The sequence below is a fragment of the Eublepharis macularius genome, chromosome 4 (assembly GCF_028583425.1).
Source record: "Eublepharis macularius isolate TG4126 chromosome 4, MPM_Emac_v1.0, whole genome shotgun sequence".
Classification (NCBI taxonomy): domain Eukaryota; kingdom Metazoa; phylum Chordata; class Lepidosauria; order Squamata; family Eublepharidae; genus Eublepharis; species Eublepharis macularius.
In genome coordinates this window covers 71,250,430-71,269,683 of record NC_072793.1, presented here as the reverse complement: position 1 = coordinate 71,269,683, position 19,254 = coordinate 71,250,430, and the positions used below count along the sequence as shown (strand labels likewise).

Here is a 19,254-nt window from a genome sequence, read left to right as displayed (position 1 = left end):
CCATACAGCATGAGGGAAGGACTTACACATGGGGTTCACTGCAGGCAATCTCCTGGTGGTGGTAGCCATCACAAGCATACCATCCGCTCCTGGTAGACCCCATTTCCCCACCAATGGGGAATTGCCAAGGGGTGCTCACCGGCCCACTCCCTATCCCCAAACTCTCTCCTGCCAGTGACTTACAACGATGCACCACCATTGCCAATTACCTCAAACCTCTGCCTGCAGTGCAAGGTAGGCGAAAAACCACCTCTCCTACCTTGCCAATATGGGGAGAGGAGAAAAAATTCCTACCTGGCTCTGGGAACAGCAGCCAGCTAATCCTGCACTACTACAGGGTGAGGTGGGTGGGCCGAGCATGCAGAGCAACTGCCAGCAGGGAGGGTGGAGCCGTCTTCTGTAGGCTTTGTCTCTGCCCCCCCAGCCATATCCCCATATGCCTGGGAGATGCCTCTGCCTGCTTCTCCTTCCAAAGTAAAGCAACAAAGGGAGATCCGCCGGTATATAGAGTACGCTAGCAAACACCAAACCGGGGATACAATACACAACAATTACTGTATGATCGTTTATAAATTATTTATATAGTGCAAAGTGCAAAGTGCAAAATAACATTCAGTCAAGTGATAAATACAATAAATGAATATGATCATAAATCCAAGGTCTGTCCGTCCATTTTCTATACGTTAAATAAGCTACACTGAGTGTAGAGTGGGTAAGTAGGATCTGTTAAGGAATGTATTTAATAATGATTGTATATAACTTTGTAATTTTTGTAAGCATTTTTAACCAGATATTTATGGCATTTTATACTGTATTTATTGTAATGTTTTATTCCAGTCCTTCATAAATTTGCCCAGGAAGAAGTGATCTTACGAAATGGGAACTGGAAATTTGCAAGCACAAGCCCGTCGGCTATATGCCCCTTGGCATTTGTATTTCCATCTTGGACTGTTGACCACCTACCTGCACACGCACCTCCAGTACTCCGCTCTTTGGATATTGATTGGCTCAGTGTAGCTTATTTAACATATAGAAAATGGACAGACAGACCTTGGATTTATGATCATATTCATTTATTGTATTTATCACTTGACTGAATGTTATTTTGCACTTTGCACTTAGCACTATATAAATAATTTATAAACGATCATACAGTAATTGTTGTGTATTGTATCTCCTTCCAAAGTGGCAAAGTACAGTCCCCAGCTCAAGCCACTGTGTGGCAGCCGGGAGTACCGCATTCTCAGGGATACCTCCATGTCAGATAAGGACTGTTGATCTGTTACAAAATAACAACTGCACATACCCAACCCACTATACTAATTTCAAAGAATCAAATATAGAATTTAAACATCATAAATAATATTTTAGTAAATAAAACAAAATAGTAAAATAGAGACTTCAAGTATATTTAGTTATACTACATAGCAGAGAACAATAGATCATGCAAAAAAGACATTTTAGAGCACCAAGTGTTCATAATATTAGTCAGAGATGCTATGCTATTAGAGAGCAACACTTGAATGAGAGAGAATGTTATTGCTTTGTTTTTCTTCAGCTCTGTGATAAATCATCCCATAAAAAGTGCCATATAGCTTTTAGTGTCCTCAATTCTATCTAGGATGCAAATCACAGTGTATAGCAAAGCCTAAACACAGCTACTTTAGTCAAGTTCCATAGACCATCTTTATTCATATCTAAAAAAAGTGTTTTGTGCAGCTCAAAAGTTTGCTTTCCTTCCCATCCATCCATTTGGACCAAAGTGAAATGTGGTATAAACCAACCTGGGCACTATACATCAGGAACAAACTATTTATTCCATGAAGTGTGAATAGTTAATGGCCCTCCCCCATAAGCATGTGGTATGAAGTATTTCACTTTTTGAAATATATTAATATTTATGATTTTGGCAAATTTTTGGGTTCCTTTTTTCTTCTAGTAATTTATCTTTGGATTTGTTTTATTTGCTCCTTTCATTTCTGGCATTGGCATTGTTTTTATATCCAATTTTGTTTTATCTTACCTGAAATCCACATGGGAACAACAATATAATGACAATTGTTCTCAAGTATTTTTTATATGTATTTTGTAGAGATTTGAGATTGTAACCTATGTTGTATTTTGCCTTTCTGGTCTCAAAAGCTATTAACTTTTCCTGCTCCTAAATTGTGCAAAGTATATGGGTCACAACTTCTTGTAAATAAATAAAATCAGAAAAAAATGAATGTTGAAGAGTACTCTTTTGTAAAGAGTTTATCTCCAATGAAAGATGTGCAACTTGATCTAGATACACACACACAGTGTAGAAGCTGAGAAAATGGGTGTTACATGCACAGTTCATCTGCCAGTCTAACTGCAAAGATTTATCTCCTGTCAGAAAAAAAGTAATCGCATGGACCAAAATTAAACAGAAGTGCCTTAAAATCCAGAAGCACTTTAATGATTAACAAAATGTATTCCAGCACAAGCTTTCCCGAGTCAGAGTTCTCTTCATGAGAGGCATGAAGTGTACATCCATCAGGCAGATACATCTATACTTAGAACTACAAAAGGCTTGGCACACTCTCTTTTCTAATCAAGCTGTTGAAAGCCAAGCTCAGGTGTACTATTATCAGTGCTTGGAGGCTGGGAATTGACCCCTTTTTCTTCCCTCCCCTCAGAGCCCCCTGAATCAAAAACTACAACCAAAAGCACTTCTCCACTGCTCCCTGCTGCTATTCTTCCGTTCCCAGGGTAAGGGAAGAGCAGAACTGGTACAAAACAGAGAAACACTCTTGGCAGCAGTTCCTGACTCAGGGAATCTCCAAAGGAAGGGAAGGAAATGGGAGAGGGCATTCCTAGCCCAGAAGTGCTGGTGATAGCAGAGAAAGAGAAAAGCCCCTTCTCCAGCCTCACTTGGCTTCCAACAGGTTGAAGAGAAAGAGCCCATAAAGTCAGCAATACCAATATCCTCTTCTTCCTTTCCAATTTATCACATTCTTGTCTCCCCCTCCCCCTTTGCAACAATAATGAGGGGGGGGGAGTTGTCTGGCAACTAATAGTTTTACAATAGTAGGTAGAAAAAGAGGAAGTCTGGAAAAGTAGGTAGGAGCTATTCAGCACATGAAAAAGTGAGAGGAGGAAAGATAAATATGTGTAAGTGTAGGCTCTGTCTTGGCCTACAGCAGCCCAATCTCTTGTCCAGCCCCCTGAAGTGCCTCATTGCCCTCTACCTGCTGTGGGAGATATACTGCACTGAGCCACTTACTACCCACCTCTTTGCCAACATCTATCATCTTCCTGCATCTCCTCAACCCAGTGCCCCCCCCCCCTCGCACCTTCTAAATTTCTTGGGCCAGCCCTGAATGGATCACCATGCGAAGAACATTTGGGCTTGTGGGGCACCATATCAAAAACATTGGGAACCACTAGTTTATAGAAGTATTAACATCCCAATGTAGCAGAAACCTGCATGCAAATAGGGTTGTCTTGTGCTCACTTAGGATGGGAGATCTCCCATTACCAGTGGGCCTTACTTGCCGGCACACCAGCAGATAGCTGGAGAAATAAAAGATTTTTTAAAAAAATGATTGGAACTGATGTCATGCCTCTCTAGGAATTTCCAGAAACTCTGTAGTAAAAACAGGGTTGGTATCAGCACACAGCAAGGTGGTACAGTTGCCAGGGCCTAGGGGGCCCACTGCTGCTGACTCCCTACTCAATATCTCCTCTGATACCTATGCTCACACCCTTCTACTGTCTGCTTGTGAGTGCTTTGTCATCTCTGCTCCCTGCTGCATATGCTACCTAATGCTGCTGGATGTAGATGGTACATGAAGCATCAGCATTCCTGGTGGCCATGGCAGTGACACTTCCAGCTGCATGCACCACCCAGCACCATCAGAGAAAGGGTGTTCAGGCAGTGTGGGCAAGTGAGACTGCAAGTGGTGAGAAAGGTTGCATGTGGGCAAAGGAAGGATGCATAGCAGGCAAGTGGGGGCATGTTGGTGGGAGGACAAGAAGGGGAGCCTAGTTGTGGTCATGGGGGGCCCTGAGCACTATCTCCCCAGGGGGGTGCAAAAAAGGGAATAGGCCCTGTGTAAAACTATAAAGTTTTTGGAGATTCTGAGACAGGACTGACATGTAATTTCCAGGTTTTGCCAGAAGTGATGTCATACCTTTGCTGCTAGCTACCACTCCCATGACCCCTCCCCACCCAGTTTCCTGCTGATTTCCAGGCTGGACTAGGCCTGGCAAACCTACATGCAAATGAAATGACAGAGAAACCACTTCATGGGTTAGTTTCTCAATATAATTAAGTTTGGGTAGCATAATGTGCAAAATCCCAGTAAGCAGAACACAAGGGTGATTGATCCAGATATGAAACCAAGCAAAATTGCAAGTGTTTCACCTTCTCTAGCATTATCATTTTAATTGCAAACTAAGTCAATTAAAAATCAAAAGGATTCTTTTTTTTAAAAAAAGAGATATTCTTTGTTCTCACTCCTTAGCTCACAATGAGGTTTTTTTAAAAAAAAAACATACATAGTTGAGAAGATATATTTTAATGCCATGATAGTTTCAATTCTTCAATGAAAATTTAGGTTATGGTCCTGTCATTAAATGTCTGCAGAGGTTAAACCATTTTCATTACACACCCACAAAACAGCATGTGCTTTATAATTTTGTTGTCAAATATTAAATCTTAGACCCAGATCATCATCATTTTATATGTCTGCCGCTTTACCAGGAATTGGGGAAAGTTTAGTTTTCACTTGAATTAGTTTTAGTTTAATGGGTTTATAAATGTTTATAAGTGGTCTCTTATTCATTCCAGCTTACTGAATTGCCTATATAGAAACACGGCTTTTCAAATTTAAGCCCCGTAGAAAGCCAAGAACCTGTCAAAACAATCCAAAGTGTTAGTTTAGCCTTTTGCAGCATTTAAACGAATTTTCTAAACAATAGATCTTTCCCCTCCCCCTTGTCTTTTGTTACGTACAGGATTTTGGAGAAGATGATTCTCTCTACATCACCAAGGTAACAACTATTCACATGGGCAATTACACGTGTCATGCCTATGGCTATGAAGAACTCTATCAGACCCACATTCTTCAGGTGAATGGTTAGTAAATGGCACACATGACAATCCACTGAAATGTTCCTGTGAGCAATGCTGAATGTTAATATTATCCTCACAAAACAACAAACAATGCATACCATAGCTTTTCATTGTTTCTGCAGAAAGAAAAAAAATCTGTTTCATTGTTAACTTGTCCACTTAGAAATGCATAGTAAAAAAGAAACTATAAAGAGATATCAACCCAACTGATGTATCAAACTATCAGCTGCTTTCTTTTGTCTACAGCAAATACAGCTTTTGAGTTAAAAAGACAGGTGTCATTCCCAATCCATACCTTTTCTATTTCTGAACATTAATAGTTGGCCAAATACTGCTTCCTATTGGTAGGGCTCATCTTTCGTCAACAGGCAATCTAAAGCAACAGAAGTTTGTTGCTTCCACAGCTTTACTCAACCCAACTTCCTCAAACAGTAGGAAGTTCTCTTCTGAGCCTAGTTCACGTCAGCCTAGTTGTCTTGTGTGTACTATATATAACATGTTATATATACACGCTGAGCAGGTTGAAGGAGGCCTGAAATGACCTAATTTATAGAGAACTAGTTTGTCTTAAAGGAGTGTTTATGAGTATCATTTTTTTCTATGGGTCAGTATAAATGCAGCTGGATATGCTGTGCATGTTTCATGGTGAAAACAAGAAAAATATTATTTGTATGATGAAAGATTGACAAGGAAAACTGCAGAACAGCTTACTTGTATATATTTTTAGTGACATGTTGGTATATTTAATGTCAGGTTACAATATAGGATGTTCTAATCTCTAAGATTTAAAGCCCCAAAGGATTTGAAATTTAAACCAGACTTCAAAGATGATCATATTGTAGATGGTAGTTCAAATTAGAAGCATACTCCAACCTGTCTTTTCCGATATAAGAAGTTGGGAGAGGAATGTTCTTTGTAGATGAAAGCAGAAGGAAGTAGATTTTTTAAAAAAGCTCTTTATATCAAAAAGAAAGCTTCTAATTACAAATGTTCCTCCTTGTTTGGCTTGTAATATGCCCAAACTGCCACTAACCATAAGCAAACATGTCAAGTGTGGGGACATCAGTTTTGACATAGAAATGCTGTGGTCTGCAGAAAATATTTGTCTTATGTAGCATTGAGGTTTCCTGTGTTACCTCTTGAGGTTTTTCCCTGAAGTGCTTTGTTGCTGCTCTTAATGTGCTTCACTACCCTCCATGTCTCTCCTTTTTCACTTCAGTGATTACTTGTTCTGGCAACTGATGTTAGGGCAATGGATCAAAGAATGATGGTCAAACAGTGCTATATCACCTATAGAAGGCAGTGGTACTAGCACAAGAGAAATTGTTTTTCAGGAGTTAAATTTCCTCCTGGGACGAAGAGCTGCTAAAGGAGGCGGCGGAATGCTAGACAAGGAGTTAACTTCCCTCAAATAATTTGTCTTGCATATATTACACAAATGATCCAAGTGATTTCATTATCATTGCTCTAAGTGAGTACAGTCTTTAAAATAACAGTATGTTTCTGTTGTTTATTCTTCCATTTATGACTTGCACTATAATTCTAAACAAAATTACAGTATTCTAAGTCAATTTAAAACAGTCAGCGTAGAGGGCTGTAACTCTGTTTAGGATTAGACAAGGGCACAAACAGAATTACGAACGCAAAAAACCCACGAACAGCCTGATCGGCTGTTTGTGAACAAACTGTTTGTGAGGCCCCATTCTAAATGAACAGGTGGTCGTTACAAGCCTCCTCCATTGCTGTTCATTGCTGTTCCTCAAGCCAGACAGTCTGGCACCTGCAATCAATTCCCATGGAAACTCAGGCAGGGATTGTCTGAACTCCTGCTGTTGCCCTGGAAACCCCGAATCAAAGATTCTTGAAGCTATTTGTATAGCTTTGGGAAACTTCGGAGTTTAAATGCCCGTTTCTGTGCCACTGCTCAGCTGCACGGAAAGAGGGATTTAAACACCTGAATCACCTGCTCGTCAGGGGCTTCCACGACGAGTGGCTGAGTGCAGCTGCCCCTCTCCAGGTGTGAGAGGGATGGGGAGAATCTCCCCACCCCTCTTGCACCAGGTTGCAGCAGCCCAGCGGCACTGGCTCTCCTGGTACTGAGAGGGACGGGAAGATTCTCCCCCCCTCCCACTGGGAGAGCCGGTACCACCAGGCTTCTTCTGCCTAGTGTCGGAGGGACACAGTACCACCAGGCTTCTTCTGCCTAGTGTCGGAGGGACACGAGATGCTCCTCCTCCCTCTGACATCAGGCGGAAGGAGCCCGGTGCGCTCACTCTCCCGGTGGGAGGGGGGAGAATCCATCCCTTTCAGCACTGGGAGAGCCGGCGCCACCAGGCTGCTTCTGCCTGGAAGAAAGGAAGGCAGCAAGCAGTTAACAAACAATTAATGTTGATATAGTGTAATATGCAAATTGATAAACAATTAATGTTTATATAGTATAATATGCAAATTGATAAAAAATGTACACAAATTGAAAAGAACAAAAATTGAAAAGAGCAAGTTGCAAATAAATTGCAAGTACAATAAAAATGATAAACCAGCACAATAATAATGGACCAGCATTCAAGCAGTTAATATTTGAAAAGAGCAAGTTGCAAGTACAATAATAATGATAAACCAGCAATCAAAAAATCTGTTGGTACTGTCCTTCATGCAGTAGGTTTATATACAGTTCATGGAATCAAAGGAATTTGTGTTGGGGTAGTGCTCCAATTAAAGATAACAAATGACTTTGTTGGAAAGCCGCCAACGGACGAATGCTTGCATCCTACAACATTTCCGTTTCACCAACCAGGCTTCCTCAGGGCAATAATAAGGAAACACACCCAAAATTTCTATTACAGTGTAAATAATTAAATACAATCCAACCCAATTGCACCATGGATTGGGTATCCAAAAGGGAAACATTGCTGGCAAGCAGCTGGTCCCGTTCCTCCGCAGTGAAAGTAAAACACTCGGCTAGATCAGCCATGCCCCAAAGCAACAGCAAAACGAGTGGCTGAGTGCCAGCTGCCCCTCTCCAGGTGCGAGAGGGATGGGGAGAATCTCCCCACCCCTCTCGCACCAGGTTGCAGCAGCCCAGCAGCACCGGCTCTCCTGGTGCTGAGAGGGACGGGAAGATTCTCCCCCCCTCCCACTGGGAGAGCCGGTACCACCAGGCTTCTCCTGCCTAGTGTCGGAGGGACTAGGAGATGTTCCTCATCCCTCTGACACCAGGTGGAAGCAGTCCGGTGCACTCACTCTCCCGGTGGGAGGGGGGAGAATCCGTCCCTTTCAGCACTGGGAGAGCCGGCGCCACCAGGCTGCTTCTGCCTGGAGTCAGAGGGACGGGGAGAATCTCCCCGCCCCACTCGCATGGGGTAGAAGCTGCCCTGCAGTGCCAGCTACGCCGGGTGTGGGCGGGACAGAGAGAATTTCCACGCCCTCCTAGCACTGGGCAGAAGCAGCCCCGTGGCACCAGACCTGCCGAGTGTGAGTGTGACGGGGGGATCTCCCCGCCCAGCTCACATGGGGTAGAAGCAGCCCCATGGTGCTGGCCCTGCCGGGTGCGAGTGGGATGGGGAGAATCTCCCCACCCCACTTGCATGGGGTAGAAGCAGCCCCATGGTGCCAGCTCTGCCGGGTGCGAGTGGAACGGGGAGGATCTCCCCACCCTGCTCGCATGGGGTAGAAGCATCGCAGCACCGGCTCTGCCGGGTGTGAGCGGGATGGCGAGAATCTCCCCGCCCTGCTTGCACTGGGTAAAAGCAGCCCTGAGGCACCGGAATGGGGAGAATCTCCCTGCCCTGCTCACCCAGGGTAGAAGCAGCCCCGTGGCACCAGCTCTGCCAGGTGCAAGTGCTGGCACCAGGCAGAAGCAGCCCAGCGGTGCCGGCTCTATCCACTCTCACTGGGCAGAAGGAGCCCAGCAGCACTGGAGTGGGGCAAGGGGGTGGGGGGTAGGGTTTTTTAAGGGCCCTGCTGCTTGCAAGTGGCAGGACAGGACCCTTTAAACTATCAGCTGGCAGGCGGCAGGGGGAAATCCCCCCTGCCGCCTGCCAGCTGAAAGTTTAAAGGGATCTTTAAAGGGTCAGGTAAGTGGCTAAGTGGGGGGGGGTTTGCAGCTGGTGGCGGGTGGGGGGGTGCAGGCCCCCACAAACAACAAACAATGAACATATTCATGACAGCATCATGTTTGTCAATGTTCGTTGTTTTTTTTCATGGACGGCAACGAACCACGAACAGCGTGTTCGGTTTTTTTGCATTCGTGCCCATGTCTATTTAGGATTACATTGCTAATATCCTTATGATATGAGCTTTAGTATTCATACTTATCTGGAAATCTTCTGCAGATAATCAAGTATGCAGCAGTTTTAATAGTTAAATACCCATACCTAATAATGAGTAAATATATATGTGCATTCCTTTTCCTTATGCCAAATCAAAGGCATCTATACAGGTCAAGGTTATAGTTGTCAGCAAATCCATGAGTGAACTTTTTCTGTCACAAAATCATGTACACAAATAATTATCAAATGATCATTGTGCACAAAAAAATGGATTCAAAAAATTGGATACATCGATACAAAAAAAATGATATCCTTGCCAGCTGATAGTTTAAAGGGATCTTTAAAGGGATCTTTAAATCTAGGTAAGATTCTCTAATTTGATTCAGCAAGATTAGAAAATCTTGAATTTATGAGGCCATTATTCCATATGAGGAAAATTATCCAGGGGGACTAAACGAAACTTGTAGGGATCTGTAATGGACTGCACTTTTTAAAAGCTTAGAAGTGATGTAGAAACAACTGAAGGACTGTGAAAAGTTCATACTTCATAGAAATAGTAAGTTTTGAGTGACAAGTTACTGCAAGGAACCTGATTGGGTAGCATGAGCTAAACAGGGAAAGACTTCTGAACTGGATGCTGGGGAGAAGGGAGTCTGATTTCAGCCCTAGCTGAGAGGAGCTGAGTACTGACAGTTTCAGGATTCAGACCTGACTGTGAGCAGTTTAACAGACAGGAGAACTGGGAGAAAGTTGACAATGAAGTTTGGAAAGTAGGCACAGACTCCCATTTGGGACAAAGAAAGAGGATAGATCTTCTAGTGAGAGGAGGGGAGTCAAACAGTCAAACAGGGAGTTAGCTCTGAAGAGTGAAGAGACTCCTGGTCAGATGTGGTTATAAACTGCTTTTGGAGACCTTAAGGATCAGTTAAAAACTAAAGATGAGTACTGGTGTTTTAAGAGAAGAGGTTTGGGTACTAGAAAGAGAGTACCAGCCTTCTGAAAACCAAAAAGAGTAAGAGAATACTCGAAGGAAGTGTACTAGAGTGTTTGGAAAACATTGGAACAAATGCCTCTCAACATAAAGATTTAAATAATCTGTGAAGAGTTTACAAAACTTATTAATCTGAAACATTAGACAGGTCTGTGCATGTACTGATTTTACCTCAGAGCCAAGCTACAAGTGACATCTGACACAGGTTGGACACTTGTCAGCTTCCCTCAAGTTTTAATGGGAAATGTAGGCATCCTGGTCTTGCAGCTGTAATGGAGAGCCAAGCTGTAAAACCAGGATGCCTACATTTCCCATCAAAACTTGAGGGAAGCTGACAAGTGTCCAACCTGTGTCAGTTGTCACTTGTAGCTTGGCTCTCAGAGTTATCTATATTGAGTTACCTCAGAAATTTTCAACTCTGATTTCACCTGACCTTTTCCTCTATGTTAAATAAAATATTGTATTATCTTTGAATTTAAAAACACCTCCAGTGCCATTTAAGTTGTCTAACAGTGCAATCCTAAGAAGAGACACACCAGTCTAAACCCATTAAAATCAATGGGCTTAGACTGGCATAACTCTGTTTAGGATTGCACTGTAAGTCTGTTGCAAGCCCAAAAGAATCAGTGTCACTCACAGAAGCAGAACCCAGGGGCAGTGGGGGAACACCATAGAGTTAGCAGTTAGATCCCTTCCTCACACTGAAAGGGCAGATTATGAATATGGAATATCACAAACCCCCTTTTCTCATGTGCCTTAAGCACAAAACACCTCTTGGCAAGGTAGAACAAATGCCAACTGTGGCTGGAGTTGGAAAATTACCAGAAGGTGTCAGATTGAGTAGCTGCCTCTCCATGCCTCAGAGAAGCACTTAAGTGAAACAAACAGATCATCCAGGAGTTCCTGCTTTATCTCTTCGTTGCCCTTCCATACCTTTCCTCACCCACCTTCCCTAAGAGTTAGTCAGCAAACTTGTTAGCTCTCCCCATCAGCATTGCTGGGTCATCAAGCCCCATTCACAACTTTTTTCTACCACAGGTAGAGCCATTAAACCTCTCCTAACTTATTGTCCAAACCTTCAGAAAAGCCATTGTCTTTGAGGCAAGACTTCAGTCTGCCCCAGGGTATGTTTTGCACTGTAATTTTGTTGCCCTCAGCCATGTGAAGTGTGTGTGTTCTGGAACCCATTCATGCATTCTCAGATTATATCTGAGCCCTCCTTTCTCTTTTGTGAAGCGCTGGTTGTTTTGCTGCTGTTCCCATGGACCTTCCCCCTCTTCAGGTCTGGTAAATATTACCCTACCCTGAATTGCTCTCCCCTTTTACTCACTATTTTCTTATCTAGCTCTGTATGAATGTTGTGTGTGGTTTTCAGTATGTTTGCCCTTTGTTTCTCTGTTAATAAAAGAAACATTTGTGTAGAACATCTGCCTGTTTATTTGAGAGTTATCTAAAGGAACAATCCTGGTGGAGATCACCTGGATCTACTAAATGGTGGAGTGTCAAATTACTCCCTCTCGCTGAAGGCAAGCTTCAGGCGTGGGATGAGCGAGGTGAGGCCCTTTGCTTCCCAAGCTGCTGAGCCACTCTACCCCTCAGTGTGACCTGCCTGGGGCAGAGAGGGGCAAGAGCTCAAGAAGCAAGCTGGGCTGGAAGGGGGGGCACACAGGGCTGTGGCATCTTCCTGGGCACGGGGCTTTGCTGTGGGTGCCACCAAGGCTCATTGAGCACCCTTCTCCCGCCAAGCTCATGGGAGCAAAGCCTCTGTCCAGCTGCCCTCAAGCTTGAATGCAGCTGTGCAGGGAGGCCACAGCTCTACAATTCTGGAAGGCTCAGGATGGCGGAGGGCAGCAGTTCAGAGGAAGCCCGAAGCAGGACAGCTCAGCTCAGCAAAGGTGTCCCAGCTGGTCTCCGGCCTGCGAGAGCTCCTTGTGGCTGTCAGTGGGTTGATGTTCGGGGCTGCACATCAGACACATGAGCTGGCACTTCCCCTTGCTTGCCACTGCCAGTTCACTCACTACACTTCCTGTCAAAACTTGCGGGAAACTGACACATGTCCTCCACATGTCAGGCATCTCTTCTAGTTCAGCTCTCTGTCTCATCACACATAAGAACAGCAGTAACACATAGCCATCAGCAATTTTCTTGCCTTTAAAGCAACATGCAAGCAAAAACAACAAGGGAAAGTCCCCCAAAGAACAGTTAGCAAATAAACAAACATCAGCTAACTACAGACATGCAATTTAATCACAGCAGGCAACAAATCCATTGGGTTACCTCTGCCTGGGTTACCCCAAAGGCAAAGAGAGAAGAGCAGGCCAAAGAGCAAGCAACAGTAACACTCAGCACAGTCTCCAGAAGAACAGTCCCACACAAAATGAAGCCAAGCCTGCTTTTTTAAATCTTTGCAGGCAGTTTGAAAAATGCTCTCTCCTATCAAAGAATCCACATTGGCCAGACAATGAGAGCTCCTGCACAGATTGGCCACTCAGTCCCTCTGCCTGCTTCACTCCCCTCTCCCTCCTGCCTTACTCCCTCCCCCTCCCCCTCTCATCTTGGTAGAAAGCCCAGAAAGACTCAGGAAGTCTAGGAAGCAGCCAGCCAATAGGCTGAAGCTTCATTTGCCATATTAACTGAATTAACTCGGATTAATCCAGCTAGCTTGATCCAGCTTCCTGGATCTGATCTGGGATTCTCTAATATGAACTGACAAAGCCAGATTTTGCTGAATCAGCATAAATCTGGCTTTACAGCTAGATCAGGAAAGCTAATTTCACACCCCTAATGATTATATGCTGATAAAACTCAGGAGTTAGTTTATGCATAACCCTTCACCTGACCACTGTATCCTGTAGCTATTTAGCCAATCATCTTGTACTTTATGGCCAATCTGTGTAGCTACCAAGCCACTCAGTCGTTTCCTTTAGTGTAGGCATAAGCCCTTCCAATTTGCACTTCCTACCTATACTCATGTACAGCCCTTCACATAAGCATGCATGATTAGGTATCTGCTTCATCATCTCAGGAAGAGACTCATTAATATGTGAACTGGGTTTTAGAAAAAAGGGCTATTCAGAAGAAACACATTCCCCGTACCTATTTCTAATAGGCAATATAATGGGCTTACAAATATCTTTTTCAGTCACTTCCAAATATTGAAGTACAAAATGCAAATGCATTGCATTCGTTATGAAAAGTTTTGTGTATCAGTCATAACTTTCCCTTTGAAATGCTGCCAATTCCAAGCCCTTTCATTCTGAGAAAGCACTCAAAGGCAAACTCCTTTCATATATCTTCTTGACTATAGTGTAAAATATGAACACATTATTCAAAGCTTTCATTACTAGAGTCATGAAAATACTGTGATGTGTTTTATGGGGATGAGTCTGTGCTTGGTTCACTGGCTCTTCCTTATGTGTGCCAATTGCCACTTGGAGGTTAGGAAGGAATTTTCCTCCAGGTCAGATTGCCAGGGATCCTGGAGGTTTTTTGCCTTCCTCTTGCATTGAGCTGGGGTGAATGGGGGGAGTGTTGAGAAACTGACTTGTCCCAGTCAGTGTCTTAGTTCAGTTCAGGCTTTGGGTCTGGTTGAAGCCGGTAAAGTTATCATGACTCTGCAGTTTCAGAGCTGGGATTGAACTATGCAGGTACAATGATGTCATAGTTTCAAGGTCTGGCATCTACATTGCATCATTCTAGCAAAGGACATTGGGTGAGAGCTCGTGCACTGTCTTTGGCTACTTGGGACCAAGCCAATTGCTACAGTTTTGGACAAACAAGGGTCTTCATTTGAACTTGTGCCCCTGGATCCCTATTGCTTTTGGACTCTGTATGGTTGCTGAAGGGTTTTCTGCTACCTGCTTTTGTGCTCTGGACCTGTTCACCTGGATTGGTGCCAGCCCAGGATTTCTGTCTCTGGATTTTGAGACCTTGGAACTTTGTTTGGACTCTTTTGGTTTAGCCTGAGAGGAAACCTCGAGCTGGGAGACTGGAAGTCTGTTTAAGTGTGTTGATTTCAATGGGCTTAGACTGGAATAACTCTGTTTAGGATTGTGCTGTTAGTTTAGTTATCAAGTATTTGTTGTTTTCCTCTCTGCTAATACTGTTGTATGTTTGTACCCATTTGCAGTTCTGTTAATAAACACTTTTGAGTATAACCTTCTATGCTTTTTGGGAATTTGCAAGCTTCAATCTGAATCCAGTACTTTGATCCCTTTTGGACTCACAGCTACCCAAATATTGTTTAGTGAAACTCAGTCTGCAAAGTGGATTAAACAAGCTTGCAGTAATTTTAGTAATAGTAATGGAAGAAAGAGCATATATATCTAAGACCCTTTCCCAATATTATGATGGTTGTATGGTAGCTGCTGCAAATTCATGTATTTTCCATGTTGCTCCAATAATATCAGTAGATCCAAGAATCAGGGAAGGAACTGGAGCAACACTGGGAAAGAAACCTCAATGTGATCTCTTCCCATATGATCTGGAGCTTCCAACTTTAGAGAAGTAGCGTGAGAAGAACACATGCTGCAGTTGTTCCATACCACAAAAGTAGCATTGAACGTGGAACTGAGGGTATGGAAGAAGAGGAACATGAAACACATGATGGGCTAGGTTGAACCAGTATAGCTTTACGAAAGAAAAAACTGCTAGTGCCTTTGTGAATTCAGCTACCTTTCAAAACAGTTTTGTCAAGAAATGGACTTAATCCAGTTAAATCCATCCTCCTTGCATGAATATTTAACATGCATCATAAAAAGTCAGTATGCCATGAACATGCCTTCTCCCTTATATGTGCTCACATAACATTAGATATTTGTATTTTATACATCAAGTGGAAGCAAAGCCATTTATCATTTCTAACAGAAAGCTCTTTCAGGAATAAAGAGACTCATAAAACAGTAATCTGCTGTGAAAATGGATAGTTTGCAAACCAAAAGACCTCTGAGTGCAGGGAATCATTTTCCTCGGTTGCTGCACTATAGAATAAGATGACATAAATCATAGTAACATCTTCCATTAAAATGGCTACCAAAGGCAGTTGGCTCCTCAATCTAATTTCAGAGATCCACCAGGAGACAGATCCATTCTGAACAATGTAATGGACAACAATTTAGCATTTAGCAGAAACGCAAAGAGGGAGCACATTCCACATTTGTGATTAGAAAGAATAAAAATGTCAAAGACAATCTATTTATCTATGTAAATAATTGATACTAGATCAAAGTGCTACTTCAGCTTTGCTTTACCTTGTGTTATTTCCACCAGGATTTAACATTTTGTTTGTCAATCTGATGCTTGATTTTTGCCTTTATGCCTCTTGCTTTCAAGAAGTCTTTTAGCCATGGGTGTTATACCACATCATATGATATTGGGTATTTAGCAGATTTTCATATTGTGCCAAATGTGTGTTACATATCAAAAAACAATGGGAATATGAGTAAATGATGCATCTGTTGGTAAATGATGAGGGAGCACATACGCTTCAAGAAGTCACAGCAGGTGTGAACTCGATTTAACATATATGTTATATTCATTCATTCTTCTGTAGCATGGTGGTTAAGTGGTTGCGTTGTAAATCAGCATCGTGCTAGTTTGAATCAGCACTCTGCTAGTTCAACTCCTGCTACTACCATGAGCTCAGTAGATGGCCTTGGATAAGCCACTCCTCCCAGCCCTACTCCCCAGTTGTATTGTGGGGATAATAATAATACTGACATTGTTCACTACTCTGAGTGGGCACTAATCTGTCCAGAAGGGTGGCATATAAGTGCACTGCTGCTGCTGCTGTTATATAACTATCTCACCCTTTCTCAAAAAGCTGTAGGTGGATGAACATGGGTGAAATTATCCCAATTATTAGGCATGTGCTCCCAAAAATAATTAATTATAATTTCGGATCTGGGATTCGGGGGAAATTTTACTGTAGTTGCTGATTTTCCGACAGGGAATTACCAGTTCAGGAGTCAAACTTCTGGTTTTTCAGGTTCTAGACTTTTGGGACCATTATTTTCAATGGGGATCTTATTTGAGTGTCAGGGGCAGGTGTTTATAAAGATAATGGCACCAATACAGTTGTCCCTCTACTCTAAAGGTGCCTTAAATTTCAAGCTGATGGAACTTTTTTACAGACCTCCAGAGCTAGTACCTCTTGGAGCAGGCACACTACTGTCTACTGATTCTTACAAGGGGTGAAGGATCAAATGGTGGCCTAGCAGGACAGCACAGACTGACAACTAGCATTTAAAAAAAAAACCTGTCTCTGAACTCATTTTTCAGAGGGGGGTGTATTTTTTGTAATGTCCTATAAGCCTTGATTTGTCTAACTAGTCACAAAAATCATGATAATGAACTGAAACAGCAATTACCATTATCTCACTCATAATAATCCCATGATTTTGCTTACACTAAGATACATAGATAGACCCAATATCATCCAGTGAGCTTTATCACTCTAGCAGGGATTCAAATCTGTCTTCCTGGTCCAAGATCTAACCACTACACCACATCATCCCCTTATAAGCGCATATATTAGCAAATTGAACTTGTGATTAATTCCCATGTCAAGGGAATACGGCAGGTCTTAATCTGACCCCACCTTTACATAGGCAGGTTTTTGATAAAGTAGCATATCTGTATTTGTTTATAGGTACATTTATTCTTCTCCTTACCTAAAAAAAAAACACCAATACCTTAAAAAGTGTTGCAAAAATTGTTCAGGGTTTCACGAAGGTGTGCTGGAGGAATGTCATGTCAATAGGCCAGCTTTTGCACACTGAAAATCTCCAAAAACATATTTTTGTTTCCTGATCTTAAAACAGGACAGAAAATGTGCATTTGTTTGCAGGACTGTGGTAGTACTATCAGGATAATGCCACTATTCTTGAAATGTCACATTTGCCTTTCCTCAGAAAATGCTGAATATGCAGGCAGGTAAAAAATAAATATTGATGTTAGATTTAGAACTCAAATGGAACAAGAATAAGGAGAATGGGAACTCCAGAGTAACACAATGGCTCAGCAGTGCATCAAGTTGATACTGAAATATTCATCCAAATGAACTTTGTTAGCTCTACAGGCCATAGTTGTGTGTTTAGCACCTGATGTTCAAGTTGCTTGTTTTCCCATTAAAAATATCTAGAAGCAAAAAGCAGACAATGGCAAGTCATGTGAATACCACAACAGAAAGGGGAAAATTGCATCCATCAAATCAAAAGCATATAAATGAAAATCAATAAATATGTGTTCACATTGGCAGATTCAATGCCTAAATAAATAAATATGCCCATTATACAGATTCTTGCTCATAATGATTCTTTATGGCTTTTGGATGTAGAAGATTTTTGTTCAATAAGTGAAGGATATTTCCCATTAATTCCAGTCATCTTCTGATGATCTTTCAATTATAACCCCCCCCCCCAAACCCCCTGTTTACCTACAATTTATTAATATTGGAGGAGAGGAGAATGAGGTAAGCTGCTTTGGATCCCTATTGGAGAAAAAGACAGGATATAAATTAAGTAAAATAAAATAAACAAAGTAAAATAGAAACTCATTGTATGGTTTCCAAGTCACCAGAAAACAATAGTAAGCAATAACTTACCTTTGCCATAAATCTTCTAGAAAAAGGAAAATAAACTAAACATTTAAATCTGGGAGAAAAGGATGAAAGTAGTGCAGAAATGGAACAGTTGTGCTTACTTGGAAGTTGAAAGAATAATTCCTGTTCATCATTTTGAAATAGTGACATAGCACAATATAATTTTAATTTAAGATCATTTTAAGATCATTTTAATGTAGACTTTTAATACCACATTTATACTAACATAAGACAAGTTGACTTTCAGAGGACATCTCATTTTCTCCTGTATTACCCTCACCCACTATTTCCTCTTTGTGGTGGCTGCTGCTGGGGTGAGCCCAGTTGCATGGTGATGAGTGTTCAGGAGTTGCTACCAAGCCTTTTCCTGGCCAGTCCCCCATCATCAGGAAACATAGCAGGAGAGGGGGAGGGTATATTTCTAGGGCTGTTCTGGCCTTGCAGTTACAGAAGCCAAGGCTAGTAATGCTCAGCAATGTTGTGGTTGCCTAGACACTTCCAAAATGGCCACTGAATGCTCAATGATCATTTTATTCTTAAAGCTGCAGAACAACATCATAGAAGTGTTGACAGTGGCACCTCAGTCTCAATGACCCAGTCACACTTCCTACCCACTAACCTCCCAGTGGTCCATACAGCAGCCATTGCCAGCTTCCACCAACATGTAGAAGAATACTCAGTTGTCTGGGTTCCAATTTAGTACCAGAGGCAGACCTGAGGGGTGGAGCTACCCTGCTTAGCCATTTCTGGTCCTCCTGGGGAGAGATGTGTTGGGATTCCAGTGTACCTTACATGAGGTGACAACACCAACCACAGCGCTCCCTCTAGTAGATCCATGTGCTAGGCCAGCAGGCGACCCCAATGCCTGGGAGTTGGACGATGAATTCCAGGCCATCCAGGTCTCCAATGACACCTTAAGAGCTCTACACAAAAGCATGGCAGTGAGTGAGGGGGAGATATAGGATGAATGCTGGTCTTACAGGCTCCACCACATTGTGCAGGAGGTAGGAGTATGGTACCAGGAGGCCCTCAAAAAGGGGGAGGTCCAGCAGCTGCTGGTGCCCCAGTATCGGGGGAAAGTGTTAGATTTTGCCCACGACCACACCTGGGTGAGGCACTAGGGGCCCCAGTACACTTGACCAAAACCTAGTCCACTTTTTCTGGCTGTCTATATCACAAGATGTTAAAGTCTTTTGCTGTACCTGTCTGATCTGCCAATGGACAAGAGGGCACCCCCCCAGACCCACTTTCCACTCTTCTAGGGGTGCACACATGGTTTGAGGCGTTGCAATGG

At 42.7% G+C, this 19,254-nt stretch overlaps 1 protein-coding gene across 1 annotated transcript in view; it reads left to right on the top strand.

Moving 5' to 3' along the window:
- The window catches only part of FSTL4 (follistatin like 4), a 733,440-nt gene that overhangs the window by 653,511 nt on the left and 60,675 nt on the right, over positions 1–19,254 (top strand). Inside the window, exon 7 of the mRNA XM_054977698.1 lies at positions 4,984–5,104. Within this exon, the coding sequence (XP_054833673.1) occupies positions 4,984–5,104 (121 nt within the window). The remainder of the gene's footprint in view (positions 1–4,983; positions 5,105–19,254) is intronic.